We start from the raw sequence: 14,947 nt of genomic DNA, 5'->3' as shown, positions 1-14,947 counted from the left end.
TTGAACTTTGGCCCTGCTTGTGATCCATACTTTGAGCACTGACTGTTTCTGTCTGAGTGGCTTGATGATCACTTATTTGCATCAAGTAGCTCTGATGCAAACTGAATAAAATGGCTGTGTTTGATAACATGTCTCTGCATCGATTAGAGACTTAAAGTATTGTATTTTTTTGGGTTGGTAACTAGGATGATGTTTACTGCTGTTTGTGATGTGGAGTTAAGGGGCATCAATTGTAGGGTTTTCTGGCTCAAAGACGCACTGTATGCCAGGTATTGGTGGGGCTTAAGACACATTAGATACTTCACATGTCAACATCCTGTTTCAGATGAATGGTTGCTTAACTTGTTTTAGCTTGTGCAACTAATGCAGTTGGATGCCAGCTGGTAGTCAGGCCTGGCTGGTGGCAGCGTGAGTGTGTCAGTGCATGCAGGGACGGTGGCTTACATCTTGCAGTGCCAGCAAGGTCTCCTTCTCTCTTCCACTCACTGCATGTATGTTATCAAATACAGCGGTGGCCGGTTATTGGCTGAATGCCCGGGGCACAAGGTGGTTGGAGTGGTCAACAAAGCAGCATGGCAGAAATATAATCGCAAGTTTTCAAACTTTAAAAAAATGTATTTATTAAAAATCAAACATTCTCAAGTGATTTTGTGCATTTGAGCAACAGCATAAATACACCTATTTTACTTTTGCATATCAAACTGAATAACCACTGCTACACATGCTGACACTGTTTTTGAACAGATAGATTATACTATTTAGAACGAGCAGTCAGCTCAAAAGATCGAGTGCACCAGGATGGCTAGCTAACAATGTCACAGCATGATGCGCTAGCCAGTTAACTTTCATTCTGAAATAACTTCATATTTCTGAGTTTGTCAGATATTAGTTTAGAAAGACTTAAAATTGGCATTGGAGCTAGCTGGCTAGCTGCTTATCAAAGGTACACTGTGGCCACCTGCTCATCAAACATCTCATTCCAAAATCATGGACATTAATATGGAGTTGGCCCCCCTTCTGCTGCAATAACAGCCTTCACTCTTCTGGGAAGGCCTTCCACTAGAAGTTGAGATATTGTTGCAGGGACTTGCTTCCATTCAGCCACGAGCATTAGTGAGGTCGGGCACTAATGTTGGTCGATTAGTCTTGGCCCGCTGTCGGCATTTCAATTCATCCCAAAGGCGGTTGATGGGGTTGAGGTAAGGGCTCTGTGCATGCCCTTACAATATGGAGTGAGTTTATAAGGAAATGCATTGGAGATGTTGTACCCACTGTGACTATTAACCTACCCTAACCAGAAACCGTGGATAGATGACGGCATTCACACAACAAAGCGTGAACCACCACATTTAACCATGAAAAGATGACTAGGAATATATATATATAACATAAACTAGGCAATGAAACAAGCGAAATGTCAGTATAGGGACAAAGTGGAGTTGCAATTCAACAGCTCAGACACAAGACGTATGTGGCAGGGTCTACAGACAATTACGGACTACAAAAAGAAAACCAGCCACGTCACAAACGCCGCCGTTTTGCTTCCAGACAAACTAAGCGCCTTCTTTGCCCGCTTTGAGGATAATACTGTGCCATCGACGAGGCCCACTACCAAGAACTGTGGGGCCCCCCCTCTCCTTCTCCGTGGTCAACGTGAGTAAGACATTTAAACGTGTTAACCCTCGCAAGGCTGCTGGCCCAGACGACATCCCTAGCCGCGTCCTCAGAGCATGTGCAGACCAGCTGTCTGGTGTGTTTTAGACATATTCAATCACTCCCTGTCCCAAGAAGGCAAAGATAACTAAATGACTATCGCCCCGTAGCACTCACTTCTGTCATCATGAAGTGCTTTGAGAGACTAGTCATGGATCATATCACCTCCACCTTACCTGCCACCCTAGACCTACTTCAGTTCGCATACCGCCCCAACAGGTCCACAGACGATGCAATCACCATCACACTGCACACTGCCCTATACCATCTGGACAAGAGGAATACCTATGTAAGAATGCTGGTTAACTCTAGCTCAGCATTCAACACCATGGTACCTTCCAAGCTCATCATTAACCTTGAGGCCCTGGGTCTCAACCCCGCCCTATGCAATTGGGTCCTGGACTTTCTGACGGGCTGCCGCCAGGTGGTGAATGTAGGAAACAACACCTCCGCTTTGCTGATCCTCAACACTGGGGCCCCACAAGGGTGCGTGCTCAGCCCCCTCCTGTACTCCCTGTTCACTCGTGGCCATGCACGCCTCCAACTCAATCAAAGTTTGCAGATGACACAACAGTAGTGGGCTTGATTGCCAACAACGACGAGACAGTTTACAGGGAGGAGGTGAGAGCACTCGGAGTGTGGTGTCAGGAAAACAACCTCTCACTCAACGGCAATAAAACAAAGGAGATGATCGTGGACTTCAGGAAACAGCAGAGGGAGCACCTCCCTATTCACATTGACGGGACAGCAGTGAAGAAGGTGGAACGTTTTAAGTTCCTCTGCGAACACATCACAGACAAACTGAAATGGTCCACCCACACAGACAGTGTGGTGAAGAAGGCGTAACATCGCCTCTTCAACCTCAGGAGGCTAAAGAAATTTGGCTTGTCACCTAAAACCCTCACAAACTTTTACAGATGCACAATTGAGAGCATCCTGTCGGGCTGTATCACCGCCTGGTACGGCAATTGCACCGCCCTGAACCACAAGGCTCTCCAGAGGGTGGTGTGGTCTGCACAACGCATCACCGGGGGCAAACTACCTGCCCTCCAGGACACCTACAGCACCCGATGTCACAGGAAGGCCAAAAAGACTATCAAGGACAAGAACCACCTGAGCCACTGCGAGGTCAGTACAGGTGCATCAAAGCTGGCCCATCAGACTCTTAAACAGTCATCACTAACACAGAGAGGCTGCTGCCTACATACAGACTCGAATCATTGGCCACTTTAATAAATGGATCACTAGTCACAGTAAATAATGCCACTGTAATAATGTTTACATATCTTACATTACTCATCTCATATGTGTATATACTGCATTTTATACCATCTATTGCATCTTGCCTATGCCGCTCGGTCATCGCTCATCCATATGAGCGACGACTCATGAATATGTACATATATTCCCAATACTGTATTTTATTAATTTATCTTGCTCCTTGGCACCCCAGTATTTCTACTTGCACATTCATCTTCTGCACATCTACCATTCCAGTGTTTAATTGCTATATTGTAATTACTTCGCCACCATGGCCTATTTATTGTCTTCCTTGTCTTACCTCATTTGCACTCAATGTATATAGACTTTTTGTTTTATTTTTTCTACTGTATTATTGACTGTATGTTTTGTTTATTCCATGTGTAACTCTGTTGTTGTACGTGTCAAATTGCTATGCTTTATCCTGGCCAGGTCGCAGTTACAAATGAGAACTTGTTCTCAATTAGCCTACCTGGTTAAATAAACATTCTTATTCCATCCCTTTTAGATTTGTGTGATTAGGTAGTCATTGTGGAATTGTTAGATATTACTGCACTGTCGGAACTAGAAGCACAAGCATTTCGCTACACTCCAATTAACATCTGCTAACCATTTTGTATGTGTCCAATAAAATGTTACTTGATTTAGACCTTTACAATTTACAATAACAGCATTTACAGTTGACCGGGGCAGTATTGCATCTCTGTAATGAAACTACTGTTCACACTATCTGCCCAGTGAACCGTAACTCCATCGACTACCTCCTCTCTCAGAATGGAACTGGCTTCTACACCTGCATTGCTTGCTGTTTGGTGTTTTAGGCTGTACAGCACTTTGATATATCAGCTGATGTAAGAAGGGCTATATAAATACATTTTATTTAGTGGAAACGTGCAGGTAAACATCCCAGACACACCGCACATTTTGCCTTATTTGCCTGTAAATTTATTTTATTACTTGAGTGCAAAAGATGCATCATATCAGGGCTTAAATGATAAGCTGTTCCAATTTCAGGACATTAGTCTTAACACATCCTCTAAACCTCCTCTCCTCTGAGACTGGTGTGATAGTACAGTCTAATCATGTCTCTCTTGTCATCTTTTTTTCCAGCTCATCAAGACACATAACCTGCTGCCCAGCCGAAACTACATCTTTGGGTACCACCCCCATGGGATCTTCTCTTTCGGAGCCTTCTGTAACTTTGGGACTGAGGCCACTGGATTCTCCAAGAAGTTCCCGGGTATCAAGCCTTCTCTTGCCACCCTGGCTGGAAACTTCCGGATGCCAGTCCTTAGAGACTATCTCATGTCTGGGGGTGAGATGGTTTCTGGGAGTTTTGTCCCTCTGAAGAGGCTGCCTCTTCTCTCTTTAAACTGCTGATAACAGCCCTTTATCTACAGACTGTAATTTGGCAGAACTCTGAGCTTTGTCCTATTGCGCAGCCAGGACGAAACAGCCAGCCTCTGTCTACCAACCTGTATTTGCTGATCTCGCTATTGTAGGGAGCTGCTTCTGTCAAAAGCTAACAGTGCAGGTTATCTTAATTTGGTCATTTAGAGTAGTATTGCAGTGTAATGTAAAATGTACAGCAATAATATGTGTCTGTGCTCAACCAGTATGTATTTTCTCTTAAATAATGTCTACTGAAAACAGACTTTATGGTTTGGTCTTTGGGCTCATGTGTGATTGCTGAGCCTAACCCCATTCTCTCCCGTGCGTCAGGTATCTGCCCAGTGAATCGTAACTCCATCGACTACCTCCTCTCTCAGAATGGAACTGGCAACGCAGTGGTCATCGTTGTCGGGGGAGCAGCAGAATCTCTGAACTGTGCTCCAGGCATGAATTCTGTCACCCTGAATAACCGCAAGGGCTTTGTGAGGCTGGCCCTCCAGCAAGGGTGAGAGTAGAGCACAAACATTCTGCCATACACAAATCCTGGCCACACACGTACACTACATGAGCAATAATATGTGGTCACCTGCTCGTCGAACATCCCATTCCAAAATCATGGCCATTAATATGGAGTTGGTCCACCCTTTTGTTGGTTTAACAGACGCCACTCTTCTGGGAAGGCTTTCCACTAGATGTTGGAACATTGCTGCATGGACTTTCTTCCATTCAGAGCATTAGTGAGGTCAGGCACTGATGTTGGGCAATTAGGCCTGGGAAGTCGGCGTTCCAATTCATCCTAAAGGTGTTCGATGGGGTTGAGGTCAGGGCTCTTTGCAGGCCAGTTAAGTTCTTCCATACCGATCTCGACAAATCATTTCTGTATGAACCTCACTTTGGCCATGGGGTTATTCTCATGCTGAAACTGTTGCCACAAAGTTGGAAGCATTGAATCGTTTAGAATGTCATTGTATGCTGTAGCTTTAAGATTTCCCTTCACTGGAACTAACTAGTCCGAACCATAAAAAATAAAAAAACAGCCACAGACCATTATTCCTCTTCCACCAAACTTTACAGTTGGCACTATACATTGGGGCAGGTAGCATTCTCCTCGTATCCGCCAAACCCAGATTCGTCCGTCGGACTGCCAGACGGTCAAGTGTGGTGATTCACTCCAGAGAACGCGTTTCCACTGCTTCAGAGTCCAATGGCAGCGCTCTTTACACCACTCCAGCCAATGCTGGAAGGGTGATGCTGAAATTGCCAAATCCACTAATTTGAAGGGGTGTCCACATACTTATTTGTACATAGTGTACCTCTCTGTTACACACATCAATTGATCTGACTACATGGTGTTTGTTTTTATGTAAGACATCTCATCGGGCCAGCACAGAAAAACACTGAACTGAATAAACTGCTAAAGAAGAGTGCAGGATATCTAGTCTGCCAATGTGAACGTATTGATGTTAGGTATTGCACAAAACAGCCCTGGAGTATTCCTACCTTAGTGGACTTTGTCTACGTTTATCCTCAACACTAGTTTTTGAAATATTAGACCGTAAATCTAATGTCATTATGACCAATTGGATTGAATCGAGAGAATTGGCTCAACAATAGGATTGGCACCAGGGTTGGGTTAAGTCTAAAAATTATATTCTAATTCAATTCCCCCCTCCCTGAAAATTATATTTAATTCAAATTCCAGGTCAGTCTTTGAATTCAGACATTCATTTCCTCTCAATTCCAATGTTAGGTCAATTCCAAGGATTCAATCTCTAATGCAATATTATCCCCGAAAATTCCAATTTCTTCAGGCTGATCATGTCATTGTTCAGACAACCTAGCTATATTGAAATTATTTAAATTGCAGTCAATTTGTGATACGAAGTTCATTAACTGTGAAATTTACAAATATTGAATTCTAATTAAATTCAAAGTCAAAACGGTCTAATTTCAAGATTGTTGAAATTATATTGAATTCAATGTAAATTCTCCACTTCATGAGTGAATTTAATTGGAATTTTAAATTGGAATTGACCACAACCCTGATTGGCACAAAACACTTACTTGTGTGGTAATTGGTCCTCAATTGCTCAGAGCTCCTCCTGGCATATAGTACACAGACACCTGGGTCAAGGCCAAAGGATGGACTCCATCAGATTGTGACTCCTGAGAACACTGTTTCGGCACACTGAGTGAGCTGGCGTAGACCAGATCAGACTAACTGGGAATCCCACTCTACTCCAGACCCATTAGGCTGCCATTTTGACTTGCTCAACTTATCCAAACTGTAGTATCTGGGATCTACATCTGTTTATATTAGTTACTATGCTGTTACTAAGCGGTGATGTATTACGACAGTGTTACGTTACTACACCTAATAGGAAATGCACATGCGCACTAGTGTGCCCGGGAACTGTAGAGCACGAGAGGTTTTGACTAAACGAAAACTAACTGTACTCCCGTCTCCTGCCTGGTCATTTCTCCACAACACAAATATTACAGTGGCGACGAGGTGATTAAACTTCTTTAACGGACATTGCTTGAAGGGAAGAATGTTGCGTGAGTAATGAAACTCAAAATAATTACGTAATTCGTCAGTTATTTTTTATTTTCTTTCGCCAGTAAAAAAAGGCTAAGCACTGCTAGCAGGTACAGTGTTCAGGAGCTGCCAAGTAGCAAGACTATTGGAGTCCAGAATAGCGACACTGCCCTCTGGTGGTTAAATAAAAAAAACTGTCATTGAACCCATTGAAATTAGGCGATCTCAGTGGAGAAATATTGTCAAGAAAGAAAAAAAAAGGAAGAAGGAACGTAACACGGTGTGTACATTATTACAAATGAGTGCAGTGAACGAAGTAATTGCAGAAACTTCTGAAGTGAAGAATTAGATGAAAATTAAGGAATAAGGAAACTGAACAATTAACTGTGAAAATGGCAACCATTGGTCGAGTACCAGAGTTTGAGGCTACAAAAGAGGATTTTGATTCCTATTTGGAGCGTTTTGAGCGTTGGCTGGCTGCAAATGAAATCAAAGATGAAAAGAAAGCAGACGTATTTCTCAGTGTTTTGGGTCCAACTGAGTATGGATTGCTGAAAGGTCTCATTGAACCAATAAAAGCAGTGGAGTTGAACTATGCAGAACTGACTGAAACTCTTTCAAGGCATTTCAAGCCTAAGCCAATTCTCATTGCAGAACGTTTCAGATTTTACCAACGTCACCAGAGTCAAGGGGAAACCGTGGCTGACTACATCCTTGCTTTGAAAAGGCTGGCAAGTACATGTGAGTTTGCACAATTTCTTGATGATGCTCTTCGAGACAAGTTTGTATGTGGTCTCACAGGTGAAGCATATCACAGAAGGCTTCTGTCAGAGAAGGACCTGACCTTTCAGAAAGCCTGTGATATCGCACTTGGACTCGAGCTTGCCCACAGGGATACTATTGAGCTATCGGGATATGCAGAACGTCAGAAAGGTGTTCACAAGGTCAGTGATGCACGTGGTGAAAAAGGCTCACAAAAGTCACACTTCTCAGTCCCGTCCTCAAGGTTACACAAGAACAAAGCAGCCCACATCTCAAAGGTCTAAGCCAAGTTGCTACAGATGTGGGGGAGATAATCATCAGCACAGTGAATGTCGATTCCAAAATGTAAAGTGCCACAATTGTGGAAAGGTTGGACATTTACAGAAAGTGTGTAAAGCCTCAAAACGCACAGCAAGAGCGCACAGTGTCAGACGCAGCACAAGAAGAGGAAGGTACTACTGAAACAGTATTGGAACTGTCCACAGTGTACACAGCTCAACAACAAAAAGATGGAATCTATCTCAACATGGAGTTAGCGGGAAAACCGGTAAAAATGCAGCTGGACACCGGAGCGTCTGTATCTCTGGTTCCAGAGAGACTCTACAAAGAAAAACTGAAAGAGTGCCCTCTTCAGCCAGCGTCCATCCGCCTTTCTTCATACACTGGTGACACTATTCCTGTGTTAGGGCAGATCCAGGTACCAGTCCGGTATGAGGGGAAGGAGTGGACGCTACCGCTTGTCATTGTTAAAGGAGAAAAATCAGCCTTGCTAGGCAGAAACTGGCTACAAAAGATCAAGTTGAACTGGGGAGAAATCTTCAGTCTGAGAAAGGACAAACCAGTGAGTCAGGCTACACTCACTAACATGCTGGAGAAGCACAAAGAACTTTTCAAAGATGGCTACGGCGAAATACAAGACTTCACAGCAAAAGTCAGAGTGCAAGAAGGAACCAAGCCTATCTTTCACAAACCACGTCCAGTTCCCTATGCTCTTAAGGAAGCAGTAGAGAAGGAACTGGACCGCCTACAGAAGAATAACATAATCACGAAAGTAGCGAGGAGCGACTGGGCCGCTCCGATTGTTGTAGTCCCAAAGAAAGACAAGACCGTCAGAATGTGCGGTGACTACAAGGTCACAGTAAATCGCTGCATACTACCAGAGGAATATCCACTACCAAACGCTGAAGATCTGTTTGCCACTCTAGCTGGTGGGAAGGTTTTCAGTAAGCTGGACCTGGCATTCGCTTATCAGCAACTGAAGCTGGATCCGGAGTCAGAACAGTATCTGACCATCAATACACACAAGGGGCTATTCAGATTCAATCGCTTGGCCTATGGAATCTCGACAGCTCCAGCGATATTCCAACACACAATGGATCAGATCTTGGACGGTATAGACAACGTTGTGTGCTTCATGGACGACATCCTCGTGTCAGCACCAACCATTGGAGAGCACCTTGTAGTGCTGGACAAAGTGATGTCAAGACTGGAGAAATACGGAGTGAGAATGAAACGCAGCAAGTGTGAGTTCCTCCAGGACTCAGTGGAGTATCTCGGATACAAGATTGATGCACAAGGCCTGCACCCAACCAACAGCAAGGTGGAAGCAATCGTAAACGCACCAGCACCCACAAATATCTCAGAGCTGAGGTCATTTTTGGGGCTCCTGAACTATTACGGAAAGTTTGTGGCAAACTTGTCCACATTGTTACATCCGCTTCACCAACTGCTGCAGGCCGATACAAAGTGGAATTGGTCCCCACAATGCGAAGAAGCATTCAAGACTTGCAAACATCGTCTGCTAAAGAGCAAGTGGCTTGCCCACTACAACACAGAGATGTGACTCGCGTGTGATGCATCTCCATACGGAGTAGGAGCCGTCATCTCACATGTTCTATCGTCAGGTGAAGAACACCCTATTGCATTTGCATCACGGACTCTGTCACCAAGTGAGAAAAATTATGCTCAAATTGAGAAGGAAGCCCTGAGCATAATATTCGGAGTGAAGAAGTTTCACAAATACCTGTACGGAAGGAAGTTCCAACTGCTGACAGATCACAAGCCTCTGTTGGCCATCCTTGGACCAAAATCAGCTATACCAACCCTTGCTGCACTTCAAATGCAACGTTGGGCTCTGATATTGTTAGCCTACGACTACGAGATTGAGTACAGACGATCCAGTGATCACGCAAATGCAGATGCACTATCAAGACTACCATGCAATAGTGACTCCGACAGTGAAGATGATAGAGCAGTCTTCCAGATCTCTCTCATTGACGAACTGCCCATATCTGCTTCAGACATAGCAGAGGAAACAAGGAAAGATCCAGTGCTTTCCAAAGTCTTGGACTTAACATTAGGAGGTTGGCCAAACTTTGTAAATGACGATAACCTTCGTCCATTCATCGACAAGAAAGACCAGTTGTCCACTGATCAAGGATGTGTTCTGTGGGGATCAAGGGTGGTGGTACCTCACAAATTCCAGAGGAGACTGCTATCTGACCTGCATGAGGGACATCCAGGGATCACTCGAATGAAAGCACTCGCTCGCAGTTATCTGTGGTGGCTTGGACTGGATCAGGACATTCAACAGCATGTAGGCCACTGCTCACCTTGTGAAGCTGTTCGCAACAAGCCTGCTGCTGCACCTCTTCATCCATGGTCCTGGGCTGCTACACCTTGGGAACGCATCCATGTGGATTACGCCGAGATTGACAAGCAACATTTCCTTGTTGTCGTCGATGTCCATTCCAAGTGGATGGAAGTGTTCCCTACTCAACTGACCACAGCTGAGAAGACCATCAATCTTCTCAGACACCTGTTCGCATCCTTTGGACTAGTCAAGGAGCTCGTATCGGACAATGGCCCTCCTTTCACGTCAAACGATTTTGAAATGTTTCTCAAGAACAATGGAGTAAGGCACATCCGGTCACCACCTTACCATCCGGCATCAAACGGAGCAGCGGAGAGAGCCGTGCAAACCTTTAAGAAGGCCTGGACTAGACTCGAGGTTCAGTCTGTGCCCACCCAACAAAGGCTTCCCCGGTTCCTGTTTACTTACCGCAACACACCACACACAGTAACGGAATGTACACCAGCTGAACTGTTTCTGAGACGCCAACCACGTACCCGCCTGACATTGTTGAAACCAGACTTGTCAAGCACTGTGGCAAAGCACCAGCTACAGCAGAAGAAAGCTCATGACAGACACTCAAAGACTGTCAGAGAATTCAGAGGGAGAGAGGGTGATGGTACGTGATTTCAGACACCCCAAGAGCCTGTGGAACTCAGGTGTGATCTTGCAACGCAAAGGACCTTTGACTTACCAAGTCCAAATTGGTCATCGCCAGGTCAACGTTCATGTGGATCATCTGCTACGGTCCAACGCCCCAGCAGAGAAACGCTGAGAGAACAAGAACAATAACGACCCCCAGGACTATTCTCCTGACTGTGGACGTACGGGAGAGACAGAGCCTGACCTTCCACCCGAACCTGGCCCACTACCGGAAGCCCAGGAGGAGCGGAGATATCCTATTCGACAGTGAAGGGCACCTCAAAAGCTTGACCTGTGAGTTGAGCTGTTTAAGGTAACAGACAGTAAAACAAACAAACACTTTAATATGTCCTAGATAAAAGGAAAGAAAACGGACATTACCTGGGTTAGTTATTAGGACACAAACTCCATCTTCGGGGCAGAATAATCCCCTGGATTTGTGCTGGGCTCTGAAAAGTCTGCTTCAACCCAGTAGTTGAAAAATGTTAAGAATGCATTGTTCAGATATTTCATTAGTAGTTCCCTAACATATTTACCCTGTTCTCTGGGAGTTAAAAACTATGGGGGAGGAGTGTAGTATCTGGGATCTACATCTGTTTATATTAGTTACTATGCTGTTACTAAGCGGTGATGTATTACGACAGTGTTACGTTACTACACCTAATAGGAAATGCACTAGTGTGCCCGGGAACTGTAGAGCACGAGAGGTTTTGACTAAACGAAAACTAACTGTACTCCCGTCTCCTGCCTGGTCATTTCTCCACAACACAAATATTACACAAACAAGCCCACTTCAGTGATAAATATTGTTTGATGGTTGATTGTAGATACGCTGGTTAATGGTGTCTTAGAGGTTGTATAAAATGTTATGTAGATTAGACCCTCATTCACAACAACCTTCGATAACATGCATGATTGCTAATTTCCCCTGGCATGTACAGTACGTTTCTGGGTCACTGGCTCATATTTTTAGGATCTCTAAGACAAGTGGCATGTAGGCCTATGTTACCCTGGTTAAATGCTTCCCAAAGGTTCCTTTTCTAAATTCCTCATAATGTGTTTTCATGACATGTTGAAATAGAGCAGGGAAGCACCAAAACAAGTCATCATCATTCAGAGATCAGGTGATATCCATTATGCCCTATGAGTAACTTCTGGAGACTAATGTAAACCCTTGCTCTCTGTCAGGTCTGACCTGGTGCCGGTCTACTCCTTTGGGGAGAACAATGTGTACAAGCAGGTGATCTTTGAGGAGGGAACCTGGTGTCGGCTAGCTCAGAAGCGGCTGCAGAAGATTCTGGGCTTTGCTCCCTGTCTGTTCCATGGCTGTGGCCTCTTCTCCGACTCCTGGGGAATGGTGCCTTACAATAAACCCATCACCACCATCGGTGAGAAACCCTCTCCAAGACCACACTGAAAGTGTCTCTCAGGCATTTAGTGCTGGATGACTTAGTTTCTGATAGTGATCCAGGCCATGTGTTTGATGCTATTCGCTCTGTTCCGCCCATTATTATGAGCCATCCTCCCCTCAGCAGCCTCCTGTTATCCATCTATCTTATTGATCTTATCTATCAAAATATATGCTCAACTCAAATTGTTCTGTCAGCCAGGATCTGTAGATTATTGTCCATCTGTAAAAATCTTAAGTAATTACAATGCTAGGTCAGGTTATGGTTACTACCAAGCAGTTCAAGGGCAACTCTAGCTCCTCTGTGTTAACAGAACCAACCACACAGTCAACATTTTCTCTTCCCTGCATCAAGGCCATGTTCATGTTAAACGTTGCAGTTCGTCAAACCAAAAAGTAAAATGTCAAAGTTGATTGTGCGGATATTGATTTTTACCCCCTTCTCTTAGTGGGTGAACCGATCACGGTACCAAAGGTTGAGGAGCCTACTCGGGATATGGTGGAACTGTACCATGCCATGTACATCAAGTCCCTCAGGAGCCTCTTTGACAAGTATAAGACCCGCTTCGGATTGAAAGAGAGTGACATCCTGCACATCCAATGAGGAAAGAGTGAGTGGGACCCCCTCGGAACCTTGTTCAGCCTCGACACCCCATTCACGTGCATGGCTCTGATTGATTGTCTCTGGAATTCAATCGATATGCATAAAGTTGTGGGAATAAACCCACAGCGCTCTCATCCTCGTCCAGTATACAAGGCTCACGTCCCTACTCCACTCAGGGTGAAAATGGCAGGTTTTAGGTTGCCTTACTATTCTCCTTGACCTAGTCCTTGCCAATAGCAAAGTTGACTAACTTAAATGTCTCCAAATGGAGTCTCTTCAGTGTATGCCACATTTATAGATATGTTCCATGACAGAAGAGATGAGGGAGTATAGTTTGATAAGATACGATCACTTGCAGTGTGGAACTCCCACTAGGTGGCACTAGAAGGTTATACACACAAGCACCATGTTTGTTTCCCCCATGCATCCATGTAGCTGTCACATATTAGGCCCTAAAAAAAGTTCAATATCAGATGTTTTGAGGCCTTTATTTATTTTTTGCTAAATGCACAAACAATGCAATTGTAATGGTATGGCCTCACTGAGAAGTTAATAGTGTGGTAATTGAGCCAAAGAGCTGACGGGTGTCCCCTCCCAGCACACGCATACTTTATTGAAACTGGAAGGTGAAGTAATTCTAATGGATTTAGATTGTGATTATATGATGCCACTAAGTATTGTATTATGTAAATAAGAAAAAACCTGTCCTCCCTTGTCGAACGGAACAATTTAAAAAAACGTTTTTAAATTAATATATTGATGCACTTTTTGTATTTGTTACAACCCTCTGAGGTACTTCTCTAAAATGTGCCTTATTGAAAAATTCCTGTCACATTTTTATTGACTGGGCTGCAGAGTGTTTAGTGCCTTGATGCCCCATGTACTGTAGTTGTTGACGATTTTGATGATGTAAGAACAGTTCTTCCTCCACACAGAGGGCAGATCAGTGATGAATGTCATGAAAAGAAAGGGATTGTAAAGCATGTGCCTTGTAGAAATAAAATACACTTATTGTGGGGTTCTACTCAATTGAGTAAAATGGCAAATGTACAGTATAAGGGTTTTTCTATCACACATTTGGATTAGAGTTAAAAGTCAAACTCTCCTGGTAATTACCAACAAGTGTTTGAGAAATTACTGGGCATATCAAGTCTATCGTCCTGCCAATTATCTTAGGTGCAGGACTGTTTGTATATTATGCAAGATGAAAAGACTACAATTATTATGCAAGATGAAAAGACTACAATTATTTTGCCATGTGGTGAAATGTTGAGGTTGGTGATGAGTGCTAAATAGAAGTGTCATTTGAAATGTAAATTTTTCTAGCTTCGACATTAACTTCTTGTAAAGAGCAGTAAACATTTCACTCTCTTAATTCATGTGCAATAAACAGCAGCCAATGCCTTTTATGTTGTGAATGAATAGCTTGAGCAAAATCTGTCTCCTTAAAATGAAACTTTTTATGTTTTTAGAATAAAACTTAACATGTCTTCGTAAATGTTTTTTTTCCTGTCATCACACCATAGAAACAACATTGCATCTTTTTAGTGTTTTGTATTTTATTAGGATCCCCTGAAGCAGCAGCTACTCTTCCTGGGGTCCACACAAAACATAAAACATGACATAATACAGAACATCATTAGACAGGAACAGCTCAAGATCAGAACTAAAGACATTTAAAATAAGGACAATAGAAACAAAAAGGTCCTAAGGACAGTTGCATGCATGCATTAGTACAAATACACTGAACAGAAATATAAACTCAATATGCAACTACTTCAAAGATTTTACGAGTTAGAGTTACTGTTCATAATAGCAAATCAGTCAATTGAAATAAATTCATTAGTCACTAATCTATGGATTTCACATGACTGGGAATACAGATCATCTGCTGGTCACAGGTACTTTAAAAGAAAGGTTGGGGCATGGCTCAGTAAACCAGTCAGTATCTGGTGTGATCACCATTTGCCTCATGCAGCACAACACATCTTCTTC

General features: G+C 43.6%; 1 protein-coding gene across 1 annotated transcript in view; it reads left to right on the top strand.

Moving 5' to 3' along the window:
* Positions 1-14,450, top strand: part of dgat2 (diacylglycerol O-acyltransferase 2) — a 28,297-nt gene extending 13,847 nt beyond the window's left edge. The window contains exons 5-8 of the mRNA XM_038990152.1: positions 4,084-4,288; positions 4,696-4,870; positions 12,129-12,328; positions 12,798-14,450. Coding sequence (XP_038846080.1) covers positions 4,084-4,288; positions 4,696-4,870; positions 12,129-12,328; positions 12,798-12,952 — 735 coding nt within the window. The 3' untranslated portion in view covers positions 12,953-14,450. The remainder of the gene's footprint in view (positions 1-4,083; positions 4,289-4,695; positions 4,871-12,128; positions 12,329-12,797) is intronic.
* The last annotated feature ends 497 nt before the right edge of the window (positions 14,451-14,947 follow it).

Source organism: Salvelinus namaycush, chromosome 3 (assembly GCF_016432855.1).
Source record: "Salvelinus namaycush isolate Seneca chromosome 3, SaNama_1.0, whole genome shotgun sequence".
Lineage (NCBI taxonomy): Eukaryota > Metazoa > Chordata > Actinopteri > Salmoniformes > Salmonidae > Salvelinus > Salvelinus namaycush.
Note: the sequence above shows the minus strand (reverse complement) of the source record. Positions and strands in the feature narration are given on the sequence as shown.